Source organism: Vipera ursinii (genome assembly GCF_947247035.1).
Source record: "Vipera ursinii genome assembly, chromosome: 1".
Classification (NCBI taxonomy): domain Eukaryota; kingdom Metazoa; phylum Chordata; class Lepidosauria; order Squamata; family Viperidae; genus Vipera; species Vipera ursinii.
Genome location: NC_139512.1, coordinates 205278891 through 205299833, shown reverse-complemented (window position 1 = coordinate 205299833; position 20943 = coordinate 205278891). Strand labels below are relative to the sequence as shown.

Here is a 20943-nt window from a genome sequence, read left to right as displayed (position 1 = left end):
ATATATATATATATATATATATGTATGTATGATATATATATGTATGATATATATATATATATGTATGTATGTATGTGTGTGTATATATATATACTCCAAAATGCTCCAAAAAGATGAATTAAAAATTCTGCTATTCCCCAGCAAGATTGGGGGGAAAAACCTGAGAGCTAGGAAATTATATATTTTATTCCACATAACAGCAAAAACCACCATCCAGCAACTAACTGTGATATTATTCAGTTAAGAAGCTGATTAGTTATCATATCCGAGTACAAGTAGATCATAGAAAACTGCCTTGCACTACATTAGTAAACTGGCCCACCAACTTCAGTATTGTTTATTGTAACCAGATATGCTGAGAGTAAACCCGAGATCTCCTGCATGCAAACCATGTGCTCCCTCCTGAGCTACAGCTTGGATCTGATCAAACTCGTTATCCAGAATTCCAAATCAATCAGTTTCACCTCTGCATCCTGTCCTATATTATGTGAGTGTCACTTCTCTATAATTTATCATTTGCCCCTCGGTTTTGGCTCTCAGGAAGCCGTTCAGGTCGAGAGTTAAACTGCGCATAACACAATGCTACCTGGCACACACAGGAAACGTTAACATTACCTTTCAACATAACACTGAAGTCCCATACTTTGAAATAGAATCTCCCAGCCATGAAACACAAATAAAGCCTTTTTCTACCCCAAGCAAGACCAGCCCTGTAAATGAACTGCACACAAAGGGAGAACAAACAGTATAGAATGTCCTCTTGCTTTTGTGTGCTGAAAATCCAGTGTTTCAGCTTACATACGTCTGCCTCTCCTATCTATTCCATCAGTGTGAGATACCATGTAATGTGAATCTTTACCTTCCATCCCACCCTTTTCCTTTTTAAAAGTCAGTGTGTGCAAGAGAATTAGTCAACCACTTCACACTGGTACAGTCAAGTGGAAAAAGCATTGTACAGAATTGCAAGATTTAAATCTAGTTGATGAATAGGCAGCTACTTTTTAAGTAACCTGTCCAGACATAATCCACCCCTCTCCATTCTCCATGATCTAAAAGCACTTTAGGAACACTCAGCATCCCACCAATATGAAATATTTGGAGAATCATTCACATTATCAGTCTAGACATAGCCTGATTAATATCCAATTCAATGGATCCTAGTTTAAAAGCCATCTATCAAAATGATTACACCACTCAGTTCAATATATTGTTGTCATGTTTTCTGTTTAGAGTTCAGAATAAAATGTACTACAGGAATGTTTCACGTCTGGCTGATGGCAAATTATTATTTATTTTGTTTATGCTTCCAAGTAAACCCTAAGCATCTAGGTGTAGCGTATTTTTTTAAAAAACGTTGGAGTTACTCGACTGCTGGGATCACTGATGAGACAGAGCAAACTCTTCACAAAAGTTATAAACATGTTTTTCTTACAATGTAAAGGACCCCAGTAAAATAAATCCTCCACCTGTTTTACTCCTTCAACCTACCATACTTGAAATATGTCAGTTCCATTTTTTAAAAATGTGACAAATACTTGTGTATGGAGGCATGCATTTTTCAATATCAGTTTTGGCCCCAGTTAAAATCAACACCCTCTACATCAGCCCAGAGCTGTTTTCCTAACCATGTTCTCTATTAGCCCCCAAACTGAAACCCAAACATTATGCAGACCTACCCCAATTTTAGTTTGAATAGCATCCAAGTAGACAATTTTAAATGTTTTGCTAGGGGACCCGGTGGCTTAATGACCCTTGAAGTGCTGGCCAGAAATGGTCTGCAGTCCAGTAATTCGAGCCCAGTTCCATGAAATGGAGTGAGCTCCTGACACTCAATCCCTAACTCCTGCCTACCTAGCAGTTTGAAAGCATGCAATGTTGTGAGTAGATAAATAGGCACCACTTCAGTAAGGGAAAAAAACTAGTTGCATTCATGTGTGCGGAGAATGAAAGCCAACACTGGTCCTGGCCAGATGTGAGACATTGTGACACGAGGCAAGGCAAGGCGAGATCAATGGAGGAGTCTGGAAGAGCCAGCAACCCAAGTACTACTAGTTACTTGGTGTAAAGGTAGTTCACATACACACACACACACACACACACACACTGTACAGTGCACCAAGTATAGACACACAAACACTGAACAGAATGAGTTAGCAATCTAGGCTGTCAGGACTGAATTGTGCAACATGTGTAGATTTCCCTGACATTGTAAGCCATGTGCTACATAAATAAATACATGTTTTGCTAGCATAGCAAACATAAACCCTCAGTCTTTTCTTGTTTGTTCATTCTTCTTCCAAACACTAAGAATGAGCAACCCCTCCATAGCAAGTCCACATTTTCTAAAAGGTTTCCTGAACGCGGAGAGCTGCAGGATCAGCTGGAGAAACAGGCCAGAATTTTCAGCTCCTTTTTGACAAAATGCAGAGCCACAGAAAAACTCGAACTTGAGGATAAAAGGTAACCAAGTTTAATATGTTGCACCAATGCATCCAATGGGTTTGTAAATGACCTAGTGAAGTACTATGTGGACACCGTATTATCTTCTTGTCTATTTAAACTAAAATTGTACTACCCTATACCAGCACTATGCTACCATATCTCAACGAGATAAACTTAGGGACTGGAATATAAAACAAAGGCATTGGGTGCAGATTGCCCATCCCTGCCATACACACATATATATTTGTATAATGCAAAACACAGTTGGGCCCTAAATCTATCTTACGTCTGTGATGCCATAGTAATTATTATGCAGCAGAAAAATGGCTTTGTGTGCAATCTAGAACATTACCATTCGCAAGGCACCTCTTTTACTGAGCAGAACTCCTTCAGTGCCTTGATGCACATCACTCCGCTGAGAACAATGAAAGACATTGGGCAACAAGCTTGGGAGTTTGTCCACTTATCTGGAAGTTGCCAAAGTTAGGAAGCAATACAGGTAGTCCTTGCTTATCAACCAGGCACTTAACGACAGTTTGAAGATGTGATGGACTGCAAAAAAACTACTTATGTTCCATCCTCAAAATTATGACTGCACACAGCCCTGTGGTCACATGACTGAATTTTGGACTCTTGGCAACCAGCTCGTATTTATGGCCAGTTGCAGCATCCTGCAGATTCATTATCACAATTTGCAACTTTGTTGATGTTTTCCACTACGGTGGCAACCAAGGTGACTCACTTAACAACCATCATAAAATGGTTGTAAAATCAAGGCAGGACATTTAGTGACCTACTTTATGATTGCGACAACTTACAACCAGTATTCCATGCTCAATTGCATTTGTAAGTCAAGGGCTACCTGTAGAACAGGAAGGATTGGTTAACCTTCTTTAGTTCTAATTTTACGAGTTGAAAATATATTCGTAATTGAAGGACCCGGCAAGACATCAAAATAAACATTGCTCTATTTTATTCATCTCCACCTCTTATCCCACTGAAAGATAATGACCAGGAACTTGTGATTTTCCCATTCACCCGATATTTAGGTAGGTTGAAACAAATGGTGCAGTCTATTCAGAACAGTCATGGAAGAGGTATTTCCAGATTAGATGGTTGTTTTCCAAAAGCTGATCCTTTGTTTAACCCCCTTTAGTTAGCTACAAAGTTCCCTAGAAGAGTTTCAATCAATTAGCCTCTCGTTTACTATCATTTACCCCATAGTATTATCATGAGGATTTTTTTTACAAAAGGAAAGACAATTCCCCTTAGAAAGGAATTACAGAAAAAAAGAAAAAAAACTAAAAAATATAGTGAAAAGTATACTAGCAATTATTGTAATTTCCTAGACCATTTCAGGAACAAATAAGGCAAAACCATCTTCTTTTATTTTTGTAATTTGCCTCGTATTTCACAAGCTAACAGTCCTCTCCTTTTTGGGACTGGTTCACTCTGTGTCCATTGTCTTGGCTTATTTTATTCAGGTCTGACTAATCAGGGAAGCCGATGAATCACCTCCATCCCTTAGGCACACCCAAGAATAGCAGATAGAAGTAAATTCTCTTACCATATTTGTCTCCGTCTTCTCCTTTGGCACTGATCCGCCTTCCCAGCACCTGGATATGCTTCCCACTGGTTCGGCTGTACAGCTGATAAAGTCTGAGCTGCTTCCTGCTGACATCGTCTCGTGCTCGTGTCTGATTTTCCACATGTATCCGAAAATCCACATTTTCTTCAGCAACAAACATCTAATTTTCACAACAAGGGGGGAAAAACACACCATAAATGACGATTGACATTTTCAACACAGAGATGCCAAAGTAGCACAGTCGATATTTTGTCTGACCAACTTTCAGAAGCTTGTAGACATTAAGGTTGATGCTGGCTATTGGAATCTGCAAGGTGACCCGTTAAGAGCTAAAGCTGATTTGACTTGTTTCAAAAAGGACTGGCTAGAAGAAATTCGGACTACTGCCTCCTCCCTGAAAGATGAAGCACTACTATTAAGACCTAATAGTAATGCTGCTTCCATGTCAGCCTTTCGGGGTAGATCCGATTAGGGAACCAATGCCATGAAGGTCAGGACTACTTTTATTGTAAAGCTATAGTAACAGAATCTTGCAAGTCTATATGTGCTTCTCCCTCCCTCCTTTATCTTCATGTGAACCAAGGAGGGCCTTTCTGAGACATTTACTCAAGTTATATTCTTGCTCCAGATTTAGGCCCTTTTACCTGATGTTTGCTTTAATAGTAACTCTCCTTCCAGTCCTTCAAAACCATTCCCTCTGCCTCCTTCCTTCCATGAATAAGAATTCCTGAGCTTCCTGAATGCCTCTATTTAGCACAGGATATGAAGCAAGAAGGGCCTTGGCCTGATCCAGTCAGGCAGTTCCTATATTCTCAAGGAAAAGAGTGCTGTGTATTATGGGTAGTATTAACCTGATGCACAGCAGGTGGGGCATCACGACTGAATAATAACAAACCCAATAAAAACCATTTCTTATACTCTGGTGTAGCACATTAAGCCACACAGGGATCAGCTACCCAAACTGTGGAAAAATGATTTGCCCGGATCCTTCCCCCTGCTTTCTCCAGGATCTTTGATTCATTAGTGGAGAACAGGAATTCTCAAACTTTTTTGGCCTGCAGAATTTGTTAGTAAAAAAAAATAATTCCTGAAATTCCTGTTTTGAAAAATGGCAGCCATGGCAGGTATGGGGGGGGGGTTTGTGGGAGAATGAGTCCCACAACTTTCTGCCATGCTATAGTAAAAATGTTCCTGCCTGTACTCAGCTGAGTTTTGTTTGCTTGCTTTTTGTTTGCCCTGTAATGCCCTTTATGACTTGTGGACTTCAATTCCCAGAATTCCTGAGCCAGTGGGGGCCATAGTTCCCTGCCCCTGGTCTGTGAGAATATCCTTGAATGATAGGAGAAGGAACAGCTGCAGCTAGGGCAACAGTCAGCTAAAAGACAACTCGGTCTACAGAAGGAATGGGACCAGAGAAAGCATCTTCCAAGTTCTCTGGAAAGTAAAGGCAGGAAAGAGGAGAAATGAATGAATGAATGAATGAATGAACCTTTATTGTCAAATTACAACCATGTATACATTGAGATTGACTGAGCCTCCCTTTGTGCCCCCACCCCCAACTTACAGTGACACAAACCCTCTGTCTTATTACACCATGTGAGCTAATTGCACAACACACCGGCCTCGCAAGTCAATCATGCATAAAGTTTATAAAATTATTTCCCGTTCAAAAGCCTAACAGCCCATGGATAAAAGCTGTTCTTCAGCCTGTTGGTGCGGCTGGCTATACTCCTATATCTCCTACCCGAGATACCGTCCAGGGTGTGAGTCATCCTTGAGAATTTTCCTCACTCTTCCAAGGCAGCGAGCCCTGGCGATGTCATCCAGTGGTGCCAGGGGACAGCCCACAATGTCTTGTGCTGTGCTCACCACCCTCTGAAATGCTTTCTTATCCCCAGCTGTCAGACCAGCATACCAAACCACAATACAGTACGAGAGGACGCTCTCTATCGTAGACCGGTAAAAGAGGGTCATTAGCCGTTGTTCTACTCTGTTCTTCCGCAAAACCCTGAGAAAGTGAAGTCTCTGTTGGGCCTTTCTGGCCACCTGGGTTGTATTAACTTTCCAGGTAAGATCTTCGCAGAGATAGACTCCCAGAAATTTAAAGGAGGAAACTCTCTCCACACAATCTTCCCCGATGTAAAGTGGGGCAAGTTCATCCCCACTTTACATCGGGGAGGATTGTGTGGAGAGAGTTTCCTCCTTTAAATTTCTGGGAGTCTATCTCTGCGAAGATCTTACCTGGAAAGTTAATGTGTTCAGACTTGCAATATTTTGTTATGATAACCTTAAATAAAGGCAGTGTTAGTAGTCATGGTTTTGGTTTCTTGTCTGAAGTAGCTTGAAGGGCTGGGCATGCCATTGGTCTCCACAACCCCATTAAGTTCTCCGGTGGAGAAGAAGTTACTATGTTGAAGCTCCTTTTCATTCCATCTGAAAGCATGGAGTTATCAAAACACTGTGTTCAATGACAGTGCCAGGAAGCTACAGGTAGTCCAACTCAAATCTTATGCCAGCATCCATCAGTGTATTTCCTTGGCTCCCAGAAAGTCTATTCCTGATCATGTTGACATCACAATGTTGTAAAATCAAGCAAATCAAGTCTAAAAAGGTAAAGGTAAAGGTTCCCCCGCACATGCGTGCTAGTCGTTTCCGACTCTAGGGGCCGGTGCTCATCTCCGTTTCAAAGCCGAAGAGCCAGCGCTTGTCCGAGGACGTCTCTGTGGTCATGTGGCCAGCATGACTAGACACCAAAGGCGCACGGAACGCTGTTACCTTCCCACCGTAGTGGTCCCTATTTTTCTACTTGCATTTTTACGTGCTTTCGAACTGCTAGGTTGGCAGAAGCTGGGACAAGTAACAGGCGCTCACTCTGTTACGCGGCACTCGGGATTCGACCCGCCAAACTGCCGGCCTTCTGATCGACAAGCTCAGCGTCTTAACCCACTGAGCCACCGCGTCCCTTCAAAAATCAAGTCTACTATATGCCTATTATATGCCCAGCAAAAAAAGAGAGCAGCTCAATATGAAAACAAACAAAACTCTATTTCTGGATGATCCCAATGATTACATGTACTCCAAGTAATTTAGGAAAGAACCAGAGCTCATGTATGATGAAATATGTGCCTGCTATTGTGCAGGAAAAAGAACATGCAAAGTTGTAAGTGCCTCTCCCCCAGTTTTTAAAATCAAACAAACTTTTATTTGTATCCAGACTCAAGATGCATCCTCCTCTCCCTTCTCCCCCCCAACAATCCTATGTAGATCTAAGAACACTGAAATCTCATACATTTTTTGGTATTCTTGCCAAAATTACGCAGAAGAAACAAATTCGCATACACATACATGAGTGCTGTGGAAAGCTCTATCCTCATTTGTCCCCTTTTCTTAATGTCACATTTTCTCTTAAGAATGCGTAAGTGGTCAAAATGGCCATTCTAGGTAACCTCGAATATAATGAATATTTTATTTTCACTAGCTGCAAAAGGATAGCAATGCTTTCAAAAAAATGAATAGGAATCTGAGTGTGGCCTTCACACAAACCATTTGGGTTGCCTTATTCTACCAAAGCATTTAATAATGTAAAGGATATAAAAAGGGTTCAGATGTCTCTGCTTTTAAAGGAGATTCATTTCTAAAAATTAAATATTTCTCCATTTAGGGCTCTTTCCGGTTTCAAAAAGTAAAGCAATGTGTCCCTTTAATACTCCAAAAACACTTCTTTTAGCTTCCAGACACTGCACCAGCCTAATAGTAATTATTTCCTTTATGACCTTCCAAACATATAAAATTATCTCAGCAACGTCAACATGAAATATCTAAGATGTCTCTTTCCATCGTCTGGAAAGTAGGGTAATCACTATTTTGTTTTCATGGTTTGGGCAGATTTCCACTCTGTCAATTAGAAAATTTGCAAAGCCGCTTCCTGAGGGTTTTTTTTTTTCAGGTGTGCCTTGAAAAATAACAGATTATTATTTGCTATGCCATTTTCTTTTCCAATCTTAACTGCAGCAACCTTCATCAGCAAACTGCTAGGTTGAGGTTGCTGATGGAATCATAGTTGGGCTACAGACAGTGCTTTTTTTGTAAAAGAAAAAGGTGCCGGAACTCACACACGTCATACAACCCGCCTTGCCTATCCTACAAGGTTCCATCCAAAAAAGGTGCCGGAACTCCGTTCTGAGCGTTCTGTGACAAAAAAAGCCCTGGCTACAGAGAACCTTTTTAACAATGACCCATTTTTGTAATGAAGTTAACTGCTATAGGCTCATAATACAAATTGTAACATGTATATCTGTGTGTCTCTCTGTGTTTAAAGACTTACTTGCACGTGACCGAGAGGACCAATGAATACAGGTAGTCCTTAACTTACAACCACAACCGAGACCAAAATTTCTGTTGCTAAGTGAAACATTTGTTAAGTGAGTTTTGCCCCATTTTACAACTTTTCTTGCCACATTTGTTAAATGAATCACTGCAGCTGTCAAGTTAGTGACACGGTTGTTAAGTGAATCTGGTTTCCCCATTGACTTTACTGGTCAGAAGGTCACAAAAGCTGACCATGTGGGACACTGCAACCGTCATCAATATGAGTCAGTTACCAAGCAGTTGAATTTTGATCATGTGACCACGGGGATCCTGCAATGGTTGTAAGTGCCCAGTCCTCACCTCCTGTCATTGTTACTTAGCAAAGAAATAGAGCAACTATACTTTCCTCTCCTGTTTTCTTTCTTTAGGCATACTGTTGGGTGACTTCTGTTGCAATTCCTGAACTGTACTGGAAACTATTTGAGGTGATTTCCATGACAACCAGTGATGCTATAAAGGCCAGAGCCTTACCAGGTGGAAAATAAAGGGAAAGGTAGGCACAGTAATAAGGATGGCACGCACCAGACTTTCCTGCCCTTGGCCCTCCCAAATGTATCCAACTACTACCTTCTAAGGGACTCGGTGGCTCAGTGGGTTAGGACACTGAGCTTGTCGATCAGAAGGTCGGCAGTTTGGTGGGTCAAATCCCGAGTGCTGCGTAACAGAGTGAGCACCTGTTACTGATCCCAGCTTCTGCCAACCTAGCAGTTTGAAAGCATGTAAAAATGTAAGTAGAAAAATAGGGACCACTACGGTGGGAAGGTAACAGCGTTCCGTGCGCCTTTGGCATCTAGTCATGCCGGCCACATGACCACGGAGACGTCCTCGGACAAGCGCTGGCTCTTCAGCTTTGAAACGGAGATGAGCACCGCCCCCTAGAGTCGGAAATGACTAGCATGCATGTGCGGGGGAACCTTTACCTTTACCTTTTATAGGTTAGGCACAAGCCAACAGTGGTTAAGAGTGAAGACAAGAAGCAAAAATGGGATAAGAGAAAGAGAGTCAAAGCAATTTGCTCAGATTGAATAAAATCTTGGGGCACCAGTGGTTTATATACTCGGGTGAACACAACTTGTGAAATTATTTGACAATCCTCAAACACAGCAATCATCATCTTAAATGGCACCCTTAAATCACAGAATTCAATCTGCCAGATTTCCTGGGGGAACCAGAGTATGGCTAATGTGAGAAGTAAAGTTTCAGAACCCAACCAATAAAAACCTCAGATTGTGTGTGAGAGAGAAATGAAACAACAAGAAATAGGACCTTTGTGAGCATCATAGAACATCTTGGAAAAATGATGATGATGACACAACACCACTTTTCATCACAATAAAAAAACCACTAAATCTAAAAAAGAAACCTCTCACAGATCTACCTCAAATCATTTATAACAGCTTGTATAATTTAACTGCACATGTTACAGGCAGCCAACATATGATTGGTGCAGAAAAGTCTAGCAACAGAGTTAGATTGTGTGATCTTTTCAGAGGTAGCGTAGGTAATGTGAGAACTGAGGTTTTCACATCATGCCTTTGCTCCTACAGAAGGGCAATAGCATTGAATGCTACATCCAGTTCGAAAGAAAGAATGAAGTTAAAAGGGATGATTAAAATGTAACTAAACGCAATAGAACACATGCTTTCCTTGCAAAATAACTGTTTCAGGCTTGAGTATCTTCAATTAAAACGCTCCACTTAGAAAAGGCCTCCATCAGCATCCAAGGAAGGCCCTCGTTCAATACTTTTATGCCTATATACACGCATCCTGCTATTTTTTTTAAAGGTAGTCCTTGCTATGCAAAACACTGACAAAGAATAAGAAATGGTGAACAACAGGAATTAAAGACAGGCAACCAAAAAAATCTGGTTTACATCAACACAGGGCACTATATATTTCCATACAATTCTTTTCATTGCAGACCATCTTTTTTCACCCGCCTCACCAATTTCCTTTTGTCCTTAAACTTCTCAGCTCTTTTTCAGAATGTCATCAACACCATCTAGTCATGACTTTCATGTGCCTTCCTTCCTTCCTTCCTTCCTTCCTTCCTTCCTTCCTTCCTTCCTTCCTTCCTTCCTTCCTTCCTTGCATCTTATTCACTCTTTCTTCATACAGTTCTTTTCTAATCCCATCCTCATTCACTCTCTCTTATGTTTACATCCAGACTACATTTTTTCATCAGCTGAAGGATATTATCTGATATAGATAACCAATTTTTCCTAAGCAGGCAAGGGGCAGAGCAAGCCAAGCCATGGGAAGTAGAGCCAGCAGAACCAATATGCTCACTTAGCTTCCTGGAGTGTCATCCTTTCAGTTCTCCAGAAAGTGGGGGAAGGGTCCCAATTCATTTTAAATCCTGAAACTTCTGAGCTGGTATTATCAGGCACAATTGCATGGTCAAGGTCATTGCCCCCTTTTAAGCACACTGCCTACCGTATGTTATTAAAAGCCAAGTGGAGAGGTGCCTGGGAAAAAAACCTGGTTAAATAACATCCCTGCATCACCTATTCATTCTTAATCCAATTTCTTTTAGTTTATCACTCCCAAAATACCCCACTTCCATCGTATAAAACTCACTTTTATTATTCTCTGGATATACCCAAGTCACTTTCATATAGCCAAGTATTCTTGTCACAATCATTTTCACTTCTTTTGACAAATATCCATTCCCTACAACAGATCACTCTTCTACCAGCCTATGTTCATCTTAACATTTCTCTGTTCATCTTCCTACTTTTAGTAATCATTCTGAGACTGTACACAAATTCATTTCCTTGCTTTAATTTGGGGGAAGTTATTTAAAATGTGCAATTATTCATTCTGTTTTCCTATCAAACTGAAATAACTTGGTCTTCAATACATTAATTTTCTGATCCATCCACTTCACTGCATGATATACGTTACTTAATATTCACTGCAAATAATTTGGTTCTCAATCTTGGTATTTCTTTTTAAGGTAGTCCTTGCTATGCAAAATACTGACAAAGAATAAGAAATGGTGAACAACAGGAATTAAAGACAGGCAACCAAAAAAATCTGGTTTACATCAACACAGGGCACTATATATTTCCATACATTTTCACTTCACTGCATGATATAAGATACTTAATATTCCCTGTAAATAATTTCGTTCTCAATCAACAACAAGGTATCGTCTGCATATAAAAATGCATTAATACTCCCAATCAATATACTTCTACACTAGGAGCATTCCTTACCCATTTATTGATAAATACATTTAAAAAACCATTTGCTAAATATTCAATTTATTCTAGTATACTCATTATTTCCATCACATATCAAATTCAGCATGAACCCTCAACTCCATACGTATCTAATATATTCCATTATCGAAGCTTATTCACTTTATGATACACATTCTCTAAATAACAATAAACTTCTCTTTGCCCATTCATAAGTTTCTCAAACAAACGGCATAGTTAACATTGCATCAATTGCACCATCCCCCTTTGCGGGGTTATCAATCTTCCATATGCTCATCACACTTATGTCCTGTTCATCGTGTTTTTTCTTGGACAGTTACATTTATATTTACGATACCTAAACATAACTATAACCTAAGCATCAATAACAGGAATCTAATGCACATTGGATGAGGATCTAATTGATTGTAAACTTTGAGCACATTTTGAGGAGTATTGTATGTGACAACGTACTAGAAGAAGTAGACTCCATTTTCCTGAATCAATTAGTCTTTGGCAGTAACCCCACCCCTTTACCAATTGTTTGGAATTCTGATATGCAGTATCATCCTACATGAAAACTTCTCATCTCTGTTGATTGTTTTTCTCTTTGGAGCCAACTTGGAATCTAATTTGAGTTGCTCTGCTACATCATTGATTGGAGTGCTTTTGGGTAAGTGAAATTCAATGATGCTCCCTTGAAAAATCTTTGTTAATGCAATCTAAGTAAAAAGCACTTAGGAGATGAAACTGAAATTGAACAGGAAGAAGAAGCTGACTGTTGGGTCAAACCTCCCTTCAGCTGCCAGAATTCAGAAATATGAGATGGGACAGAATTAGAAGGACACCTTTGGAGGATGGAGAAGCTGATGGGTCCTCTCCGGATTGGAATTACATTCAAAACAATTAAGTCATTCTAACCTTTGCTTTCTTTTATCACATTGAGCTAAGTATACTGTGAATTAAACAATACCACAAACATGCTGCGTCTTGTACTTTTAACTATTAATATTTTCTACATATTAAAAGAAAAATCCTGATGTTCCATAGAAGTCATATCGGAATATTGATCCCTAGCTTCTTTTTTCATCATTCTTTTTTTAAACTGACTTCTTTTAAAATGTTGATCCCATCAAAATATCTTTTGCAAAGGCTCCTTCCCACATATTCTCCTGATACACTCATAAATTAACTCTGTAACAGAATGCCATTCAAGCCACAACAGGATTGTGTTACTACATAAACTTTGAAACCTGATCTATCCTGGAAAGTTCAGTTAGTTGTGTACAATGGGCTTAATTATGAAGCATCAAACAACGGCTGTGAACAGCTATGCAAATATGTAAAAAAAACAAAAGCGAAAAGCAAGGGAAGGTTTATGAACAAACTTCTTTTTTCCATCCACCATCGTAACTATTTTTAACAGGAGGAATACGTATTCTCCAAACAAACTGTGTGATTCATGTGGGAAGCTATGAAGCACCCCATTATTATTATTATTATTATTATTATTATTATTATTGTTGTTGTTGTTGTTGTTGTTGTTGTTGTTGTTGTTGTTGTTACAGGTAGTCCTCAACTTACAACTACAATTAAGCCCAAAATTTCTGTTGCTAAGAAAGACAGTTGTTGGCTTCCAGTTTGCGCACGTGGCGCTTCCGGACGCGCAGGAACTGTCCACTTCCTGTCGTCCGTTTCTTTCTTTTTTGGAGGACCCTGAAAAGGGTCAAAAGTCGCCCTGACATCTTGTGGCAAAACTTGGTACAGCAACTAAATTTCTTTTTTCTGTTGTGAGAGCTAACTGAATAACAGAGCTGTCCTTGACATTATTTTTAAAGTTAAGTGTGGGAACAACTGGCACTGAAAACAACTCTTTTGGAGGTGGATAATCCTTGATTCTTATTAAAATAGCCTCCATGGAAGATTTAGCTGCAAACAATAATGAAATGGATGAATATATCCCACCACTTGGCTATAAACTAATACTGGACACGATTTTGGCAATGACAGAGCAAATTAAAGCCAAACTGCAAGAAAAATCTGACAACTCAAAGCCACCAAATCAAATTCTGACTTTAAATGAGGAAAAGATAACCCAAAACCAAATAGAAGAAGTGGAAACTAACACTAAAATAGGAGATTTCAAAGAACAGCAAAAGCAACTTACAGAAAACCTTAAAGTCCAAACTTTAATGGCAACTACAAAACTTACAACTCAAAAAGCAACAGCACCTGAAGAAAGCAATACTAAGAGTGAAGACACTAAAGGCCTTCAAACACACTATATTGAGAATTCAACTAATCAAATGACAACCGTAACACCAGCTACTACTTTCTACCTAACCCAGATAGAATTGGAAGAACAAAAATACTTGACTGATCTAATGACAACTATATTACATCAATCATCAAAAACTGAACTATCAAAGCAAAACTACAATGGCTACAAAGGGGACATTTTCCTTGCAAAATTGACATTTGGATACGTTCCCTGGATTCAAATAAGGGTTATAGGAAGAAAGGAAGATACATTTGAGTTTAAAGATGCCAAGAGGGAAGCCTGATTGGCACAAAAGGAAGGCAAGAGTTAGATTTAAAAAACTGAACTTGTTTCTCTTTTGGGATTCCTAAAGATAGAGTATAAAAATACCTTTCAATGGATTAAGGGGAATCTCTAAAAAATATAACTGATTCTACATTTAGCTTTTAGATCTGTAAGGGAAAACAAAAGTAAGCTTTTAGAATATAATTCTGAACTATATTATAGAATTTGGAATGATATATCAAAAGATAGTATTTTAACAATTGATGTACGGTTAAGATGACTTATAGAATATATTAGTTGTTACTTTTGAACTATATTATAGAATCTAGAATTTTATATATAAAAGATAGTATTTTAATAATTGTTGAATGGTTAAGATAAAAAATATACTTCTAATAATTGGTGATTTGTTAAGATGAAAACTAGATTTTAATGGTAAAACATAAGAATGTTTTGTAATGAACAATGTAAGTTTTGTAGACAAGAGAATTATTCTTTATTGAAATAGGGAATTGTGGGTTACCCCAAAATTAAGCTTTCTTTCGTATATTATAGGCTATTCTAGAATATTCTATTGCAATTAGATAAAATTTAAAAATAGGATATTGATATGTATTAGTGAAAATATATTGAAAATTTTGTTAATTGACTAGGTACAACTAGAAGTGTATTAACTTGACTATTTTGACTACTTGATAACTAAGGGAATCAGAGAGGGAATCCCTGTTGATGTAACCTGAACTATTTACAACTTGTTATTTGTTATTTTGACTGCCCAACCACCATATTGCTTCACAAATATATGTATATGTAAATATTAAAAAAAAATCAATAAAACTTGTATTAAAAAAAAGAAAGACAGTTGTTAAATGAGTTTTGCCCCATTTTATGACCTTTCTTGCCACAGTTGTTAAGTGAATCACTGCAATTGTTAAGTTACTAAGGTCATTAAATGAATCTTGGTTTCCCCATTGACTTTGCTTTTCAGAAGGTAGCAAAAAGTGATCATGTGACCCCAGGACATTGCAATTCTCATAAATACACTTGGCCAGTTGCCTAGTGTCCGAATTTTGATCACATGACCATGGAGATGCTACAATGATCATAAGTGTGAAAAAAGGTCAGTCATAAGTCACTTGTTTCAGTGCCGTTGTTTGTTTGTTTCAGATAATTTGAATGGTCACTAAAAATGGTTGCAAGCCGAGAATCCCCTGTTTTATTTAAATCAGACATGTCAAACACAAGCCCCGGGGGCCGGATCCGGCCCACGAAGTGGTTTCATGTGGCCCGCGAAGCCATCCTGGAAACAGTGAGGGAATGGCCCTCACTGCCTTGGCCCTGGCCCAGAGACCCTCCTTCTGCCAGAGACCCTCAGATCTGTCCCACTCCTGCCCAGGCCCCCATAGGCACCCTTGATGCGAACGATGTAGAGCTGGCCACGCCCACCCAGCAGGCCCTATGCACTATAGCCATGCCCACCCAGTAGGCCACGCCCACCCGGCCCCCTGAGGGCAACCGCAATGCTGATGCGGCCCTCAATGAAATTGAGTTTGACACCCCTGATTTAAATATATATGTCACTTTTCCACTTGCAGCAACTAGAAATACAAATGATAAAATAAAAGAACAAAAACAGTACAATTAACATCCACTTCAAAACTGATATTTAGTTCTGCTAACTATTAAAAGCTTGGTGGGGCAGGGGAAGATGGGTTTCCATCACTTTTCTTAAATTTTAGGAAAGTTGGAGCCAAACACACCTCTGTGAGTAGTCCATACCATAGTCTGGAGCCACAGCAGAAGAGTCTGTCCTGCATATTGAACAGACAAACTTCAGACAGTGGGGGGTTGTCCAAAAGGGTCTCTCCCGCTGATCTAAGCACCTGGGCAGATTCATAGCAGAAAATATCAGTAACATTCTGAAGAAGTGTGGAGGAGGGAAATATTTTAAAAAATTATTTTCATATTTGAGAATGTTTAAAACAGCCATCTGGTGCAGTGGTTAAAGTACCAGGCTTTGAAACCTGGAGACAGTCAGTTCTCATCTCACCTTAGGTATGAAGCCAGCTGGTGACCTTTGACCAGTCCCTTTCTCTTAGACTTAGGGAGGTAGTAACGAAAAACCTTGCCACAAAAACTGCAGCGCCTTCTCTGTGCAGTGCCCAATTGAACAGAAACAAAATAAAAGAAGCCACAGTAAATGGCTTTAATTAAGAGGCCAACTATGGTTCTTTCCCATTTTGATGCCCTTTGACAAAATTAACTACAGCATCCAAAATTCTCAGCCAGCTATAGGTCATGAGTATATTACACAATATCTTTGTTTCAGATAATTTAAATAAACCCAGCCTTAGATTTTAATTCCAGTCACCCACTTACTAAACTTTCAAAATGCATCATGGTTTCTCAAAGACCTGGTTATTTGCTTCTACTGTTTTGGCGGAATGAAAACTTTCAAAAAGAAAAATACTAAATGTGGCCTTCGCTTCTTCTAATAATATCACAACATGCTCATGCCCCAAGTAAATACATAAGGCTCTAATATCATAGCACAGGTATGAGTTTATTTATTACATTTATTTATTTCATTTGTACCCCACCATAATGCTATCAGAGTTGCTGTTGCAGAAGAAGAGAGGCAAACATAATTGTGGTTCAAAAAAAATAGAATTAAACAATGGAACAAAAAGCAAATATCTGCCCCCCGTAGATAGGGCTCGCAACTTGGGAGTCCTCCTAGATTCACAGCTTTCTTTAGAAGATCATATATTAACTGTGACTAGGGGGGCCTTCGCCCAGGTTCGCCTGGTGCGCCAGTTGCGGCCCTATCTAGACCGGGATGCCTTGCGTACGGTCACTCATGCGCTCATGACCTCTCGATTAGACTACTGCAACGCTCTCTACATGGGGCTGCCCTTGAGGACCACCCGGAGGCTCCAACTGGTGCAGAATGCAGCTACGAGAGTAGTGTTGGGAGTTTCCCGATAGTCCCATGTTACACCTTTGCTCCGTGAGCTGCATTGGCTTCCAGTTGTCTTCCGGGTGAGATTCAAGGTGCTGGTAATGACCTTTAAAGCCCTACATGGCATGGGTCCGGAGTATCTTAGGGAGCACCTGCGGCAGGCATCAACTTCCTCAGGGTGCCGCCGGTCAGAGAATGCCGCTTGGTGGCCCCCAGGGGGAGGTCCTTCTCTGTGGGTGCACCAGATTTGTGGAACCATTTACCGGTTGAGCTCCGGACAGCGCCCGACCTTCGCTCCTTCCGATGGGATCTTAAGACCTACTTGTTTGAACAAGCTGGCCTGGCCTGATGGGTTTTGGGTTTTATTATTGCTTTTAATGTATTTTAACTTATTGTTTTAAGGGATTGGGCACTTACTTGTTTAATCTTTTCTTAATTTTTGTATTCTTGTATTAGTATTTATTGCCCTGTTCACCGCCCTGAGTCCTTCGGGAGAAGGGCGGTATACAAATAAAATTATTATTATTATTATTATTATTATTATTATTATTATTATTATTATTATTATTATTATTATTATTATTATCTATCACAATCTATTTGACAGAACATTGCTTATTTATCTTTGGATGTGTCTGCCGATTAGAAAACTGTAGTGCCTGAAATTTTGTGATTTTTTTTTTAATGAATTGCTATTTTGTGGCACAGTCAAAGAGGATTGGAGAATTGGCCATACTGGCTAGAGAATCAAAGAAGACAACTCTGGAAGATGTCAGATTAAGGTTAGGTGCTGTAATTCATGACACAGCATGGAACAGGTCAAAGGAGACATAGCAGAAATCAGTAATTCATGTCACTATGGCCAGCTGAGATTACGGTGTTAAATTGGAGGGGAAGGCCACACACTGTGGGTCACTTTCCAATATTTGCCTGGTAAAATAGATCTACTTGATTTCCCACATTTCTTCAAAATACAACAGAACAAGTCAGGTGAAAACTCAAGCGCCATTGAGCCTAATACTTCATCAGCCCAACAGAATCTGTCATAGCCCTTTAAGTTTCAGAAGCACTTTCCCTTTCATCAGAAGAGTGCATTCATATAATTTATTTGGGCATTTAGTTTCCCCACGTGTTTGTGTTGACATTCAGCAAACTATATAACACAGCACTAGATTCTAGAATTTTGAGATCAGAAAGAGAACAATCCCATGATGTTTCCAGAACAAGGAAAAGATCCATATGTATCTCATGTTTGTCCATAAAACTGGCTTTAAGAACTTTTTATAAAGAACAATAAGAAATTAAGCAAACATTTGCTTAGACTAACACTAAGAACTACTAAACCAGGGGTAAAGTGCTGAAAGCCAGAAAGTGGGACATTTTTTTAAAAAAAATAACACAGTTAAAAAAATATACAATATAATAGGAAAAAACATTTTGTTCTATTTGAATGTAATTGTTACATTCACATATAAACTAAATATTCATAATACTTTGAAATAAGTGCTTATCTGAGCTTTGCAGTGCAGTTTGATATTCCACAGGAAAACTGACAGACAGACACAAATGTATAGTGTGCAAAATATTATTGGAATTTTTTTCCAAAATGTATGATTTGGAAGCTGCATATGTATGGAGAAATGAACATAAAATATATGTTTTTGTGCATTTTCTTAAAAAAAGTGAATTACTATGCAAATTAGTTGAATCAAGCTCATAAAAATATACTGAGATATAGTAAAACTGATAGAGAAGAATAAAACAGATAGTTTTATAGGATTTTTCTCATTTTAACAGATGTTTCTCATCACACCCTATCATGGGATGGCTTGGCTGGATTGGACACATTCAACCCACAAAAACTGTGACAGATTTGCATGAATTAAATTTAAATTTTAGGCCATCTATTACTTAATAGCTTTTTAAAAAAGTATTTGTTAAGGTATGGTTAGAGGACATTTATAAGGGTGAGAAGGCAATAGGTGATGCTGTTAGTGAAAATGGCAAAATGGACTGTTTTCATTAAAGAAAAGAATTTATCTAGTTTTGTTTCTGCTTGGAAACTGCTTCTGGACTTTTGTTCAAAGCTGGAAAAAAATGAAACTTTGATTTTAGATTTTGAAGATTAGAATGATTTTCTAATTATAAAAATGGCTTGAAATGTTGCAAAATGAAAAGCAAAAAGTGGATGTTGCATTATTTTGTGATCTGTTGCACCAAAGAAAGTCTTCTATATTTTTTACCTTATAATAAAACTTACCGTAATTAAAAAAAATTAGAACTGGCGAGGCAAAACTATTTTGGCCACACAGTGTTTTCACTGGCTTACTGCTAAGGTTGTAAGCCGCCCTGAGTCTTCGGAGAAGGGCGGGATATAAATGGAATTAAAATAAATAAATAAAAATAAAGGAAAAGAGTTCATATCAGTTGCTGCTTCTTTCATGAGATCATCTCTTAAAAACAGAAAGGTTTTCCTCCAGAAGCGGTGAATGCTCCAACACTGGAAGTTTTTAAGAAAAGACTGGACAGCCATTTGTCCGAAATGGTATAGGGTTTCCTGCCTGAGCAGGGGGTTGGGCTAGATGACCTCCAAGGTCCCTTCCAACTTTATTATTATTAAGTAAAAAATGTAACAGCTGCCTGCTCTGGGGAGGCAGATTTATCCTGACAAGGGAATTGATTTCTGATGCTTCAAGATAAATTTGAAGACACATTTTTGGTTGCAATAAGTGGAAATTACCAAGCAAACTTTTTTACCTTATACAAGGAGAGCAGCAAGACAACGTTGCAATGCTTCAGCAGCATCAAATTGACCTAAAGCCAAAAATGATGGGCAACCTTCAAAAAATTCATAGATAGAAATCATGAAGGAGGATTCAATCCCCACATTATTTTCTTAAGGTCATTTCAGGATTTACAAGATTAGTGGTGCAATTGTGCGTGCATGTGCGTCTGTGGGAGACCAAGTGTGTCCCAGGGAGTCCTGTGTTTTTTAAAAAAAAAACTGCAAAGAGTTAATTGTGTAACTTCATACTGGCCAGGCAGAATGTGAATAGTCTAATGTTAGGAGCTCCAGAGTCTGCTCCCAAATTCTACCTGAAATTCTCCCTAATATACAAAGTACCTATTTATTCCTGAGTTAATCTCTCTCTCTCTCTCTCTCTCTCTCTCTCTCTCTCTCTCTCTCTCTCTCTCTCTCTCTCTCTCTCTCTCTCTCTCTCTCTCTCTCTCTCTCTCTCTCTCCATGTCTCTTTTAAAAAAATCTGAGAATAAACTGGACTGGAAAAGTGGCACTGTTTATTCAGTTCTTCAACATGCCATGAACCCCTTCTTTCAAAGAAAGGTTAATGGGATGTTCCCCCTACAGAGTCGATAGAGGCACAGGGATAGGTTATTATTGTTACTTAATTACTTGTGTTGCTTATTTAAGAAAAAAAGGCAAACACAATGCAACAATTCGAAGAATAAAGGGGAGAAAAATACACATACTACATTCTGCAGTCCCAAAGGTGCTTTTTCAAGAGGCAACTTTGCCCAGTTGCCTCTTGCAAAAGGACCTTTGGGATGACCATGACCTGGATGACTGAGAATGTCTCCATAGACATTATGCAATATACTAAAGAAAGAAAATAGCTCCACTTTTATATAACTCATTAAACTTTAATCAAATTAAATGATATTGTCCACATAGAGATAGAGGGTGAACATCTATCTTCAATTCAACATTTTAAAGCTGGAATAACAATATATTTCCATCATAACAAAATAAACTATTTTGATATACTCCAAGCACAATAAATCTAAAACTTGTTATATAAATTGATAGATTCCA

At 38.8% G+C, this 20943-nt stretch overlaps 1 protein-coding gene across 1 annotated transcript in view; it reads right to left on the bottom strand.

Annotated features, from left to right (window-relative positions):
- Window positions 1-20943, bottom strand: part of FGF18 (fibroblast growth factor 18) — a 155631-nt gene that overhangs the window by 72287 nt on the left and 62401 nt on the right. Inside the window, exon 3 of the mRNA XM_083349319.1 lies at window positions 4010-4190. Coding sequence (XP_083205445.1) covers window positions 4010-4190 — 181 coding nt within the window. The remainder of the gene's footprint in view (window positions 1-4009; window positions 4191-20943) is intronic.